Source organism: Triticum urartu, chromosome 7 (assembly GCF_003073215.2).
Source record: "Triticum urartu cultivar G1812 chromosome 7, Tu2.1, whole genome shotgun sequence".
NCBI classification, from domain to species: domain Eukaryota; kingdom Viridiplantae; phylum Streptophyta; class Magnoliopsida; order Poales; family Poaceae; genus Triticum; species Triticum urartu.
Genome location: NC_053028.1, coordinates 66,649,857 through 66,664,548, shown reverse-complemented (window position 1 = coordinate 66,664,548; position 14,692 = coordinate 66,649,857). Strand labels below are relative to the sequence as shown.

Genomic DNA, 14,692 nt, shown 5'->3' with positions numbered 1-14,692 from the left:
CTTGCAATAAAAGCACTCAGTCTCGGGCTTGGGTCCATTCTTTGGCTTCTTCCCGGCAGCTTTCTTGCCAGGCGCGGCAACTTCCTTGCCGTCCTTCTTGGAGTTCTTTTTACCCTTGCCCTTCTTGAACTTAGTGGTTTTATTGACCATCAACACTTGATGTTCCTTCTTGACTTCTACCTCTGCTGATTTCAGCATAGCAAATACTTCAGGAATGGTCTTTTCCATCCTCTTCATATTGAAGTTCATCACAAAGCTCTTGTAGCTCGGTGGAAGCGACTGGAGGATTCTGTCAATGACCGCGTCATCCGGGAGATTAACTCCCAGCTGAGTCAAGCGGTTATGTAACCCATACATAGTGAGTATGTGCTCACTGACAGAACTATTTTCCTCCATCTTACAGCTGAAGAACTTGTCGGAGACCTCATATCTCTCAATTCGGGCATGAGCTTGAAAAACCATTTTCAGCTCTTCGAACATCTCATATGCTCCATGTCTCTCAAAACGCTTTTGGAGCCCCGGCTCTAAGCTGTAAAGCATGCCGCACTGAACGAGGGAGTAGTCATCAGCACGTGTCTGCCAAGCGTTCATAACGTCTTGGTTCTGTGGGACGGGTGGATCACCTAGCGGTGCTTGTAGGACATAATCTTTCTTAGCAGCTATGAGGATGATCCTCAGGTTCCGGACCCAGTCCGTATAGTTGCTGCCATCGTCTTTCAGCTTGGTTTTCTCTAGGAACGCGTTGAAGTTGAGGACTACGTTGGCCATTTGATCTACAAGACATATTGTAAAGATTTTAGACTAAGTTCATGATAATTAAGTTCATCTAATCAAATTATTCAATGAACTCCCACTTAGATAGACATCCCTCTACTAGTCATCTAAGTATAACATGATCCGAGTCAACTAGGCCGTGTCCGATCATCACGTGAGACGGACTAGTCAACGTCGGTTAACATCTTCATGTTGATCGTATCTTCTATACGACTCATGCTCGACCTTTCGGTCTTCTGTGTTCCGAGGCCATGTCTATACACATGCTAGGCTCGTCAAGTCAACCTAAGTGTTTGCATGTGTAAATCTGTCTTACACCCGTTGTATGTGAACGTTAGAATCTATCACACCCGATCATCACGTGGTGCTTCGAAATAACGAACTGTCGCAACGGTGCACAGTTAGGGGGAACACTTTCTTGAAATTATTATGAGGGATCATCTTATTTACTACCGTCGTTCTAAGTAAACAAGATGCTAAACATGATAAACATCACATGCAATCAAATAATAATAGTGACATGATATGGCCAATATCACATAGCTCCTTTGATCTCCATCTTGGGGCTCCATGATCATCTTGTCACCGGCATGACACCATGATCTCCATCATCATGATCTCCATCATTGTGTCTCCATGAAGTTGCTCGCCAACTATTACTTCTACTACTATGGCTAACGCGTTTAGCAATAAAGTAAAGTAATTTATATGGCGTTTCTCAATGACACGCAGGTCATATAAAAATAAAGACAACTCCTATGGCTCCTGCCGGTTGTCATACTCATCGACATGCAAGTCGTGATTCCTATTACAATAGCATGAACATCTCATACATCACATATAGATCATTCATCATTCATCACAACTTTGGCCATATCATATCACAAAGCACTTGCTGCAAAAAGAAGTTAGACGTCCTCTAATTGTTGTTGCAAGTTTTACGTGGCTGCAATAGGGTTCTAGCAAGAACGTTTTCTTACCTATGTGAAAGCCACAACGTGATTTGTCAACTTCTATTTACCCTTCATAAAGACCCTTTTCATCGAATCCGCTCCAACTAAAGTAGGAGAGACAGACACCCGCCAGCCACCTTATGCAACTAGTGCATGTTAGTCGGTGGAACCGGTCTCACGTAAGCGTACGTGTAAGGTTGGTCCGGGCCGCTTCATCCCACAATACCGTTGAAGCAAGATAAGACTAGTAACGGCAAGAAAGTTGACAACATCTACGCCCACAACAAATTGTGTTCTACTCTTGCAAGAAGAACTACGCATAGACCTAGCTCATGATGCCACTGTTGGGGAACGTTGCAGAAAACAAAAAATTTCCTACGGTTTCACCAAGATCCATCTATGAGTTCATCTAGCAATGAGTGATTGGATGCATCTACGTACCTTGTAGATCGCGAGCGGAAGCGTTCAAAGAACGGGGATGAGGTAGTCGAACACGACGTGATCCAAATCACCGGAGATCCTAGCACCGAACGGACGGCACCTCCGCGTTCAACACACGTACGGTCAGCGTAATGTCTCCTTCTTCTTGATCCAGCAAGAGGGAAGGAGAGGTTGAGGAAGATGGCTCCAGCAGCAGCACGACGGCGTGGTGGAGATGGAGCTGCAGTACTCTGTCAGGGCTTCGCCAAGCGCTATGAAGGAGGAGGAGGTGTTGGAGAGGGAGAAGGAGGCAACCAAAGGCGTGGATGAAAAGCCCTCCTTCCCCCACTATATATAGGAGGGCCAAGGGGGGGAGGCGCCGGCCCTAGGAGATCCAATCTCCTAGGGGGGCGGCGGCCAAGGGAGGTTTCCCTCCCCCCCTCCCAAGGCACCTAGGGGTGCCTTCCACTTGTGGGACTCTTCCCCTTTGGAAACCCTAGGCGCATGGGCCCCTTGGGGCTGGTGCCCTTGGCCCATGTAGGCCAAGGCGCACCCCCTACAGCCCATGTGGCCCCCCGGGGCAGGTGGACCCAACCGGTGGACCCCCGGGACCCTTCCGGTGGTCCCGGTACAATACCGATAACCCCGAAACTTGTCCCGATGGCCGAAATAGCACTTCCTATATATAATTCTTTACCTCTGGACCATTCCGGAACTCCTCGTGACGTCCGAGATCTCATCCGGGACTCCGAAAAACATTCGGGTTACTGCATATACATATCCCTACAACCCTAGCGTCACCGAACCTTAAGTGTGTAGACCCTACGGGTTCGGGAGACATGCAGACATGACCGAGACGACTCTCCGGTCAATAACCAACAGCGGGATCTGGATACCCATGTTGGCTCCCACATGCTCCTCGATGATCTCATCGGATGAACCACGATGTCGAGGATTCAAGCAACCCCGTGTACAATTCCCTTTGTCAATCGGTATGTTACTTGCCCGAGATTCGATCGTCGGTATCCCAATACCTCGTTCAATCTCGTTACCGGCAAGTCACTTTACTCGTACCGTAATGCATGATCCCGTGACCAGACACTTGGTCACTTTGAGCTCATTATGATGATGCATTACCGAGTGGCCCAGTGATACCTCTCCGTCATACGGAGTGACAAATCCCAGTCTTGATCTTGTTCAACCCAACAGACACTTTCTGGAGATACCCGTAGTCTACCTTTATAGTCACCCAGTTACGTTGTGACGTTTGGTATACCCAAAAGCACTCCTACGGTATCCGGGAGTTACACGATCTCATGGTCTAAGGAAAAGATACTTTGACATTGGAAAAACTCTAGCAAACGAACTATACGATCTTCAAGCTATGTTTATGATTGGGTCTTGTCCATCACATCATTCTCCTAATGATGTGATCTCGTTATCAATGACATCCAATGTCCATAGTCAGGAAACCATGACTATCTGTTGATCAACGAGCTAGTCAACTAGAGGCTTACTAGGGACATGTTGGTGTCTGTTATTCACACATGTATTACGATTTCCGGATAACACAATTATAGCATGAATAAAGACAATTATCATGAACAAGGAAATATAATAATAATGCTTTTATTATTGCCTCTAGGGCATATTTCCAACACTACAGAATAGGCATTTCTTCCATATGTTACCATTACATATCTGCAACTGCAGAAGAAGATTTTCTTCTTCATCAATACCCATACATTGGTCCTTGTCAGATCAGAAGGCGAAGGGCAGTGCATCTCACCTCCCCACACTCTGTTCCATCTATGAGAGTGTGATCAACATGGATTACGTTGCCGGGAAGGGGGAAATAATAGTAGGTGGTGGCTGCGCCGCCGAGGATGAGCAGGGCGTAGCCACCAACGTACTTGTGGGGGTTGGTGTTGGAGGAGACAGGGGAGGACACAGACGTTGTGGTCGCAGTTGGGGCTGCTGAAGCAAGAATACAGGGGAGGCAGTGAAACGTTGGGGCTCGAACGACTCCGGTGGTGAAATGTTGGGGCTGTGGCTCGTTTCCAGCCCAGTATTTTTTAAAAAATTAGCAGCGAAATGTATAGGCTACAAGAGCAGCCCAAGCCCAATACGAAGCTATCCTTATTTGGTGACCTAGACGAGCAGCATGTACCCACTGACCCACGCGATGCATCCATCCCCCCCCCCCCCCCCCCCCCCCCCCCCCCCCCCCCCCCCCCCCCGCCGCCGCACACAGCTGTTGCTCACACCTCCCTCCCTCTTACATTCTCTTCTTCTTCCCAACGCATCCATAATCCGTCCCCGCCGCACGCACACAGGCATGCTTTCGTCGCCGAGCGCACACACGCACGCAGATGCTCACGCGTTGCCCACCCATGTTCTTCTCTGCTTGTGTTGCGTCCTCACCAACGTCGGCAGGTGCGTGCCCTCCGCCTCAACGCCGCACCGCCACTTGCTCTGGCACGCCCTGGTGGCCGGCGGTGACCACCATCACTCACAGCACATCCACAGCATGCACCTCCCTTGTCCATCCACTCACGAGCCGCTCAGGCTAAACAGAGCCAGTGCAGAACGAGCCGAGCCACCCATATGCAGCTCGTTGGCATCACCCAGCCGAGCTGGCTGCTTCCGAGCGAGCTAACATGGCTGTTTGAATTCGGCTTGGCTCGTGTCCAGTCCTAATCGGCAGCATACTTACCCAGGTCGAAGTCAGGGAGACAGGGAAGGGGGTGGTGGAGACGGCGAGGAGGGGTTTGTGGTAGTGGTCGGCAATGGAGCCTGGGGGTGAACGAACGACGGCACCGACCTGTCCAGATCCTTCTTTCTTTCCGGAGATGGCGCTAGATGAGGTGGGGTAGAGATGGGCTAAACACTGAACTGGAGTGGCAGGGGGTTATTTGTAAAATTGCCATAGTTTGTCTCAGACGCGTTGGATGCAAATCGGATGGCTGTAAATGAAAGATGGCAGGCACACCATCATCACCAACTCAGATTTTTATAAGAGTAGAGATAATTAACCAGCATTTTCTTTTTTGTGGTTAACCAGAAGAGGGTCACATCTCCATTTCATATGGAAATGAAAAGCCCAAGTCCAATCTCATGCTTGATCGACTAAATAGACTTCTGGAGCGTGCTCGCTAGTGGTCACATCCCATGCCATGAAGGCGGTGGCAAACTAGCCCATGAGAGGTAGGGAGAGGCGCACAGAACAAACAACCCGGTGAGAGCAGTGACGTCAGCCCTAGACGATGAAAACCCTAGCATGAGGTCAGGAACGAGCACCCAGTTGGATCCAGATCCAACGGGTGGGATTAACCGGTCCCAATGAGCCTTTGCCAGGGACAAGTGGGACCACCGCTCACAACACCTGCTATGGCCTGCGGAAATAAAGTATCTGGGTGACTCTCAAGGATGAAAGGAGAGGGAACATGAGAGGTCAAATTGGCTCCCCTCAACAACAAAATCTTACCAAGAAGCTCCGAAGAAAAAATAATTTACCATCACCATTTCCTGAGCTCTTTGATTTGTTTCAAAATGATCTCCAAGTTGACAGCACAACACAAATAGCGTCTCACCATACCATACGGTGCTCATTTAGAGCACACGGAAATTTCACACGGCCGATTTCATCTCGAACAGAAGCAGTAAATGGCACATCACGCATGCATCGTTCAGGAAGTGCACATGACGAACTGAGCACAGAAGCTAACACAATACACAGTGTATACAAACTATACAGCAAGGTCTTCATATATGCTCACAAAGAAGATTGCCGCCTGCCGCATCTCTTCCACCTTCCAAGTTTCTCGAAACCCTGGAACGGAAAAGCATGTGAAAGATCAAAGACATGAACAGAAGGGGGCCATAGCTCCAATATAGCTGCCGACAAGAGGAGCGAGCGTTCACAAGATAACTCATTTTTCTTCCCCGGAGATAACTCGGTACAGGAAAAGCAACAGCGGCGTGTAGGATGTACCTTGCGCGGTTTAATAGCCAGCTCGTTGTCTTCCATCCAAACAGCCTTGAAACCCAGCGGCTCCAGCACATTCTGATAGCTGCAGTTTCGCAAAAGAACGGCCATCGGGTCAATAATGAAGGCAGGATAACATTTCGGTTTCTGTCCTACACAAAGCTGCGTCATCACCGAGGAAAAACCCGGGCTTTTCAACTGGAAATTAATTCTTTCGACGATAGGGACGGGACATGCATGCATACTTACTCAGCAACTGTATTATTGTAGGGCGGCCCCCCTTCCTGATCGCTGATCTGTAATAAGAAATATTATATGCAGTGCCTTCCAGTTGTGAACAAAGTAATGTGACGGCATCCGAAGAAGCCGGTCACGTTCATGCACCTATCCAGATTGATTTTGGTGCTAACTAGTGATTTAATATGTGCATCAACACCCCCTTGTTTCAATCAGGGATGGGCATTGGAGTAGGCACCCGGAATTTTTTGTGTGTTTTCTATTAGAGCACTGATTGTCTGTCCGACTCCGAAGTGTCAAAGCAAAATACATTGGAACGACAGCATGGGAGGTTTTAGCATGTCTTTATCAAATGTCAGCATTAGCTTTAAGAAGAGTAAGCATACTGATTCTTTTAAAGTGTGCCATGCACCAAAGGTCATGAAAACATGTGGTTACATAAGGATAGGAAATGAGGAAAAAGCGATAAGATGGTTGGTGGATTTGCACGTCAAGTGCTCAGACTTGGCTGCAAAGTCCTGCTGCTTCACACCAAGCTATGGACCCCACATTAATCAATTCATCCAATGTCCTTCGATGCGTATTGTTGCATGTTGCAGTTCTCCGGAACATAGGTCCAGGAAACTATAAGGTAATTACTCATAAGAATTTGGCTCTACCAAGATACCTAGATTCTACTCCCTCTGTCCCAAAATATAAGAACGTTTTTGATACTATACTAGTGTAAAAAACGTTCTTATATTTTGGGACGGAGGGAGTATTTGCTTTCTTCGGAGTTCAGAACTTGCTGCAGGCATAGTTGCTGTGAATTTAGTAGCGAGTTCCAGTTGTTACCTATGACTACTACTCTGTCTACTCATGATCCTTGATAGAAGGACAGCAATACCACCACAATCCTCCAGGATTAGGCTATTCGTATAACATAGAACAGCATAGAAATCTTAAAAGGTAAATCAACTGGTTAACATTTTTAGAGTTCAGTTTAGTATATATCATATCATATGATAAGTAGAATAACATCTCCAATGCAAAAGTAAACAAGAAGCATAGAGAGATTCTATCCTCACCAAATATATCAAGGTGATAAGCTCTCCATCTGGTTTCAGAAGGCGACTAACTGTCTCTGCCCAAGCCAGCCTCATGCTTGGATCAAGTGCACAAAAGAACCTGTGTGAATTAATAAAGGTGATCTAAACTGCCTCCAGAATGACAAATAAGCAAGATAAATTGACACGTACGTATAGTCGAAAATGAGGTCAAATGGTTCACTTGGTCTCCACTTGAAGAAATCAGCAATCAGAAAAGAAAACCAATCTGCATTTGGCAAAGATGATGACCACTGGTACATCAACAGGGAAAACAATTAAATGTATATAAGTTTTAAAACCACAAAGGGTACCTAGGATAACAAGATGTTTTTTTAGATAAATGGTAATAGTACATTAAATTTATTCCCAGTTATGATTATTATTTATAAAAACACCAATTCAATCCAAATACCAAGAGCTGGGTTCAGTTGCCATTATAATCAATACTGCAGTAGGATTCATGAGTACACATGTTAATGTAAAAATGTAAAAATTAGAGGTAGCATCCTTGGTCACAAAGTCATCATTTTAGAAGATATATGGTTGCCTGCTGTAATTAGCCCCGTGACATAAATCAAACACAACCATTCTCCGCATAAAAGCTTTTGCTTCCAAGAAACACGGTTAATCTTTCCCAGCACAAAATGGACCTGAACTACTTTGGAATTAACTATATTTTTTCTAGATAAGGTATCTAGCATGTTTACATGACAAATCATCATCCTGCACAGAAGAATTTACCAAAAAAAACATTAAAAGAAGCAACTAGCATTGTGTTATAAACTCACCTTAGCTGCCAATCAAGCTCTTACTCAGTTACATCTCACCTGCTTAGCCTTCTCAGCAGCTATATTAGAAATCTCTAAGCCAACGACAAATCTCTCAGGGCTTGCCAGAGCAACCACATCATAACCCTGTTATACAGCAGCTCAATCAGAAAAGATTGATGACAAGTCGTTGCAAGGAAAATTGGAGCAGAACCGTCCTACTAGTATCAATTTGCAAAATGATCTTATATATAGACATGAACCAGGTAACCACTTAACGTGTTTTGCATTTCAAGCTGTAAATTTTGGTTTAATTGTCATATTCATTAAAAGAATAGTTTAGTTGCCACATTAATCTCGCATCCAGGACTCCCCATAGAAAAATATATATATTCAACACACTAGTTCATACATATGACAATTGCTCTCTGTGTAAACAAATTTGATATGTTTATAGTAGGCTAAAGAAGTACTAGATCACATTGTTACGGTATGTGATGACTCTTTTTTTATCAAATGGTGAAAGAGCTGAATGTTTAGCTGGCGACCAATTTTTTTTAGTAATTGATCACCACATTATTATTGAACCTTTTCCTTAGCAAGAAACTTGGGATTACCATTGGGTTTCTTTTAAATCTTATAAAGACTTAGATGACTCATTCCATATAACGGATGTCACTTGGGTTTATAGGTGTAGCCAGAAAATTGCACAGATTGAAGGGAAAGGCGTAAGTGTTCAGACAGAGGCAGATGATAAATGCCATCTGCTTAACATACCATGCCGCATCCCGGGACCAACGCTCTTCCTTTAGGGAGAGTTCCTGATTTAACGAGATGCTCGATGATAGGTGTCGGCTTCCCCAGATCCCACGGGGTCACGCCAGTCTCCCAGGACTTCTCCCAGCCATCTGACCAGCAGCAGCAGCAATAATGAGCAACCAAAAATAGCAAGGGAAATCACTCCACAAGACAGGAAACAGATACAATGGCGAACCGAAAAACGAATCAAGCGATGGTACGAGGCACCATATTAAGCCGACAGTGCATTTTCTGCTTTGCAGTGATCCAATTCCACTATACGTATCTCGAGCATACGCCCTTTACCCTCTAGTGAAATCCCCTCATTCTGTTATGGATTACCCTCTAGCTGATTCCTACATCGACCGCTCTACCGCGTTATTTCCGTATTTCTGGAATTGCTCCCCGACGAAATGGGCGAAGATTCTCCCCTAACCTGCGACCCCCATCTGAGAAACTCCCCAACCATAATCCAATTTTCACACATTGACGCCTAGTCTGCTACCAAACATACATAGGTCGTTGCCTCCAACCAACTCGCCGAGGAAAATTCCCCAACTACTCGTCGGCCCGCTTGCCGCGATCCGTCCACCCCACACACAGCTAGCCGATCGCGCCAACCACCAGGTACGAGACGAGACTAGACGAGATCGCCCGACCTCGACGAGGACGAGAAACCACCAGCAGCACACCCCATTCATTCATTCATTCAACTCCCCCACCCACCCAACAGCGACCCGCAGCAGCCAACCAACCAATCGGCCCAGAGATCGAGCGAGCTCACCTGCCGCGTCGCCGCCGCCCCGGAAGATCTCCCGCAGCCTCCCCACCGTCGGGTTCCCGCCCGGGTCCCCCGCCCCCGCCCCCGCCGACGACCCCATCGCCGCCGCCCGCGCCCCGCGCGAGACGACGGCGCGGCCAGCCGGCAGCACGTGGCGCATCCGCCGCGCTGTCGAGCCGGGAGAGCGCGCGCGAGAAAGCTTCGCGCTTTGCGGCGACAAAAAGCGGAAAAGGATAAAAAACAATGGCAGGAGGAGGAGTACAAAATACGAAGGGGATAAGAGGATAAAACCGGCGAGGGAGGGAGGGGAGAAAAAAGAAAGGGCAAAGCGGGGAAGAAAAGGAAAGCCGGAGCCGGGCGGAGCTGTCGAGTATATCACTTCCCCTGTGCGCACGCCTCCGCCCCGTCCCCTCCCTCACCCGCACCCAAATCCGTCCTCCTCCCGCGGCGACGAGCCCCCGCGGCGGGGGGAGAAGAGGAAGGGGAAAGCCGGCGGCTTTGCGCATGGCGGAGGCGGCGGCGGGGGCGGCGTCGGCGCTGCTGGACCTGCCGGAGCCGCTGCTGCTGCTCATCCTCGGCGCCCTCCACGACCCGCGCTCGCGGCACCGGGCCTCCATGGCCTGCCGCCGGCTGCTGGCGGCGGAGCGGGCGACGCGGGCGGCCATGGCGCTGCGCGGGGACCCGCGGACGGCCGACTTCCTCCTCCTCCCGCCGGCCTTCTGCTTCCCGGCGCTGGAGCGGCTCGACCTCTCCCTCGCCTCGCCGTGGGGCCACCCGCTGCTCTCGTCCGCCTCGCGCGTCGCGGGGGCGCCCGCCTCCTCCTCCTCCAACCACCTCGCGCTCCGCCCGGAGGAGATCGCGGAGCGGAACGCGTACGTGGCGGCGCGCCTCGCCGCCTACTTCCCCGCCGTGGCCCGCCTCGCCGTCTACTGCCGCGACCCCTCCACGCTCGCCAGCCTGGCCCCCTGCTGGCGGGCCACGCTGCGGGCCGTCAAGCTCGTGCGCTGGCACCAGCGGCCGCTCGACCTCCCCGGCGGCGCGGATCTCGAGCCGCTGCTCGGGGCCTGCCCCCAGCTCGCGGCCCTCGACCTCTCCGAGTTCTACTGCTGGACGGAGGACGTCGTGCCGGCGCTCGACGCGCACCCGGCCGCCGCCGCCAGGCTCACCGACCTCGACCTCGGCCTCGCCGGCGCCTCCAACGGCTTCCACGCCGCCGAGCTCGCGGCCATCGCCGCCGCCTGCCCCGGCCTCCGGCGGCTCGTCGCGCCCTGCGTCTTCAACCCCCGCTACGTCGACCACGTCGGCGACGACGCGCTGCGCTCGCTCGCCGCCAGCTGCCCCCGGCTCACCGTCCTGCGCCTCAGCGAGCCCTTCGAGCCGGCGTCCACCAGCCAGCGGGAGCAGGCGGGCATTACCGCCGTGGGGCTCGTTGACTTCTTTGCCGCGCTCCCTGGGCTGGAGGACCTCATGCTGGACCTCCAGCACAATGTGCTCGAGGCAGCTCCGGCGATGGAGGTGCTCGCACGCAGGTGCCCACGGATCAAGGTCCTGACGCTGGGGTGCTTCCAGGGGCTGTGCAAGGCCGCCTGGCTGCATCTCGACGGCGTCGCCGTGTGCGGCGGGCTGGAGTCGCTCTGCATCAAGAACTGCGAGGATCTCACCGACGCCAGCCTCGGCGCGATCGGCCGTGGCTGTGGGAGGCTTGCCAAGTTTGCCATACAAGGATGCAACCTTGTCACGTCAGATGGGATCAGGAGGCTAGCCATGGCGCTTCGGCCTACATTGAAGGAGGTCAGTGTGCTGCACTGCCGGTTTCTGCACACTGCAGCATGCCTTGCTGCTCTGAACCCAATCCGCGATCGGATTGAGAGCCTTGAGATCAACTGTGACTGGGAGGAGGTTGAACAGCCCAGCTCCAGCTGCCTGGCCAACGGCACAACCGGAAGTGATCATGAGGATGACGAGCCTAGTGAAATGGCGTACCAGTCCGCGCCCAAGAAATGCAGGTTCTCCTACTTGGAAATGGATAATTATGAAAGCTGGGAGATGCTCCGCTCACTCTCCCTTTGGTGCCCTGCTGGTCAGCTGCTCTCCCCGCTCATTTCTGCCGGGCTCGATAGCTGCCCTGTTCTTGAGAAGATCTCGATTAAGGTGGAGGGCGATCTCCGGACTTGTCCGCGTCCATTTCACGGGTCAGCTTTTGGCTTAAGCGACCTTGGAGCCTTCCAGGCGCTGGCCAAGATGAAGTTGGACCTCAGCGAGGCGGTGGGTTATGCGCTCACCGCGCCAACGGGGCATATGGATCTTTCACAGTGGGAGCGGTTTTATCTGAGCGGTATCGAATCATTGCTGAGTTTGTATGAGCTGGACTACTGGCCGCCCCAAGACAAGGATGTGAACCACCGGAGCCTGTCACTGCCAGCGGTCGCACTTTTCCAGCACTCCATCGGACTCAGGAAGCTCTTCATCCATGGCACCACACACGAGCACTTCATGAGCTTCTTCCAGAAAATGCCAAACTTGAGGGACGTGCAGCTAAGGGAGGACTACTATCCAGCACCGGAGAACGACATGATGATCACAGAGATGCGGGCTGAATCTTGTCTCCGGTTCGAGCAGCAGCTGAACAACCGGCAATTTCGGCAAATTCCTGATTGAGGCCGAATTGGGTGCACCATTACAGTGATTCGATGTTGAATACATCAACACAGAGAGCCCTTGCTCTTGTTTAGTCACCCAGAGTGCTACTGAAGTATCTTTGGGTTGCTTGCGATGATTGCTGTAGTAACTGGAATTGCTCAGTCCATTGATGATAAGAGTAGAAGACAATGCCTGATCAAGTGACAGTGGTATCGAATCTTTATTTGCATTCCTTTTTCTTTTTCTGGTGTAATAAGAGAGAGACTCAGAGTTCACATATTTGCAGGAGGCAAGATGATAAATTAGCATTTGAGGGAATTTTGTCAAGGGAAAAAGTTTTTTATTTATTTTCAAGCTGAGCTCAGTTGAACTGCGGCAAGAGAAATTGGCGTTATTATTCGGGTAAATTGTAATGTTTGAGCTCTGTAAACATTAGAAAAATCGGCAGTCACTTGTTTGTCATATGCCCTTGTCCTTCAACTGTCACATTTCGTCATTCTGAAGATGGCCTCATTCCAAAATTTGCTGGTTAATTATACGAATGGAGAAACTGGTGCATACGTAGTAGCTGCACTGGGAAGTTATAATTTGTCGCTGTGTCCTTGTGCTTACTACTGTCTCCTTTGCCTTGCATCCACAGGTTTGACCATAAGTTCAAACTGCATGGCAAACCGGCTTGCAAGCTGCTATGCTAAGTACTGAAATGAGATGAACTTGTAACACCTGACAGAAGAAAGTTCACCCCGCCATTAAGAATTGGGTCTGATCTGACAACAGAAGTACGGAGTGCTCAAATTAACTTTCTTCCTTGTTGATGCAGGCATCAAAGATCAAAGGAGCTTCTGCAAGGTCCAAGCTAGAAGCCCATCATCAGAGCAGACTACCACAATTTGCTGATAGGAGTACTTGTTAACCCAAAGGCCCCCAACTAAGGAGTGGTTCCGCAAATCGCAGCATGACAAGGAGGACAGGACGGACAGGCGTGCCGCGGAACAAGATCGGCATCGGAACCTATTGCAGAAGAACTGGTATGGACGCGCGCCCTTCCAAGTTCCGATCCCAGGTGCGTTTTGTCAAAGCCAAGTCCCAACGATTCTTTCTCCTCTTATTGCAGAAGAAAGGCAGGCAGCCAAGCACTAAAGCACAGCCCTGCGTACTCTTGGTGACAGAGAGGTCTCTGTTTGTCCCAATCTAATGTGCGAGCAGCGCGTGCGCTAATAGTATGCCTTCTTTTCGGGTTAAGTAGTTAGCTGGAGGCGTCTCAGTGGAGGAGTAGGATGCTGGTGGTCTATAGAATTCAGTGCAAAGCTGGCGTCTAGAAGGGCCAGATTAGATTAGGTAGAGCAGAAGCTTCCTCTTTTCTTTCTTCCTCTCGCGTGCATGTGCCACGTTGAGGGCTTGTTGGTCACTCGATTGGCCCTTTGTGTGTGTGTGACAAAGACGCACACATGCATCGTCCCGTTGCCTATCGTTTAAGCAACTGGTCGGCATTGGGCATTGGACATTGGGCATTGGGCAGACGGAGCTCAAAAGGTTCGCCGCGGCATTTTATCTTTTATATCTCATCTCATATTTAGTTAGCATTACCATTACAAATTATTCGTCCTTTTAATATTGAGATCCACAGACGGAATTTGTAACCGAAACTTTGCATCATGTAGAAATAGAATATGCCCGTCATATAACTGCAAAATGTTCTAGACTTGTATGCGACTCTTGCATCCATTTTACCCACATCTTTTGCGACCTCGGGGGCATTTCCACCTCGTATATTTCCTCCAGGCGCGGTGGTACTCTACTCTACAATGTGAAGTTGGCGTGCTAATGACTTGTTCTTACCCTGCTGAATGCCAGGTTGCCGTGGAAGAACAAACGTCGCGACGAGTTATTCTGCTGGCGGTTCCATGCTGCAGTACTGATCTAGTGGTTGTGCCTCCCTTCCGTCGTGCGGTTTATCCATCAGTTTATGAACCAAAGCTCAAAAGCAGCCGCAGATGCCCAATTCTCCATGCCATGCCATTCCATCAGCCGCAGATGCCCAATTCTCCATGCCGTTCCATTCCAAAAGTGCCTGCCTGATGAGGAGTGATTCCGAGGTCAGATCGCCCGGTGGATGGATGCTTGCTCGATCGTGGGCCTCAGGCGATGCGCTTCCTGCGAGCGAAAGCGCAACGCGCGTGCTGAGAGGCGTGATTCTGGACCATGGTTCAGCCGAACCTATGGCCGACGCCGTATGATTTAAAATC

The 14,692-nt window shown here is 50.0% G+C and overlaps 2 protein-coding genes across 3 annotated transcripts; one reads left to right on the top strand and one right to left on the bottom strand.

Moving 5' to 3' along the window:
- Positions 1–5,646: 5,646 nt before the first annotated feature.
- LOC125525596 (probable thiol methyltransferase 2) lies at positions 5,647–10,077 on the bottom strand. 2 transcript variants are annotated; one of them, XM_048690611.1, is made up of 8 exons: positions 9,810–10,077; positions 9,005–9,135; positions 8,288–8,374; positions 7,611–7,711; positions 7,440–7,539; positions 6,385–6,431; positions 6,142–6,220; positions 5,647–5,979 (listed from the first exon to the last, which is right to left on the bottom strand). In XM_048690611.1, the coding sequence occupies exons 1-8, from the start codon at positions 9,964–9,966 to the stop codon at positions 5,923–5,925; spliced, it is 759 nt and encodes a 252-aa protein (XP_048546568.1). In that variant the 5' UTR covers positions 9,967–10,077; the 3' UTR covers positions 5,647–5,922. The 2 variants fall into 2 exon arrangements, with proteins under 2 accessions (XP_048546568.1, XP_048546569.1); XM_048690612.1 differs by lacking the exon at positions 6,385–6,431.
- Positions 10,078–10,091: 14 nt separating this feature from the next.
- LOC125525595 (F-box/LRR-repeat MAX2 homolog) lies at positions 10,092–12,908 on the top strand. The gene is made up of 2 exons (XM_048690609.1): positions 10,092–12,655; positions 12,733–12,908. The coding sequence occupies exon 1, from the start codon at positions 10,311–10,313 to the stop codon at positions 12,462–12,464; it is 2,154 nt and encodes a 717-aa protein (XP_048546566.1). The 5' UTR covers positions 10,092–10,310; the 3' UTR covers positions 12,465–12,655; positions 12,733–12,908.
- The last annotated feature ends 1,784 nt before the right edge of the window (positions 12,909–14,692 follow it).

Bases quoted from the DNA above. Each gene is read 5' to 3' on its own strand.
- LOC125525596 (XM_048690611.1), bottom strand. From the start codon at position 9,966: ATGCGCCACGTGCTGCCGGCTGGCCGCGCCGTCGTCTCGCGCGGGGCG. The intron at 9,136-9,809 runs GTGAGCTCGCTC...GCTGCTGGTCAG, and splicing joins GGGCGGCGGCGACGCGGCAG to ATGGCTGGGAGAAGTCCTGG. The intron at 6,432-7,439 runs GTGAGGATAGAA...TTCTTATTACAG, and splicing joins TTATCACCTTGATATATTTG to ATCAGCGATCAGGAAGGGGG.
- LOC125525595 (XM_048690609.1), top strand. From the start codon at position 10,311: ATGGCGGAGGCGGCGGCGGGGGCGGCGTCGGCGCTGCTGGACCTGCCG.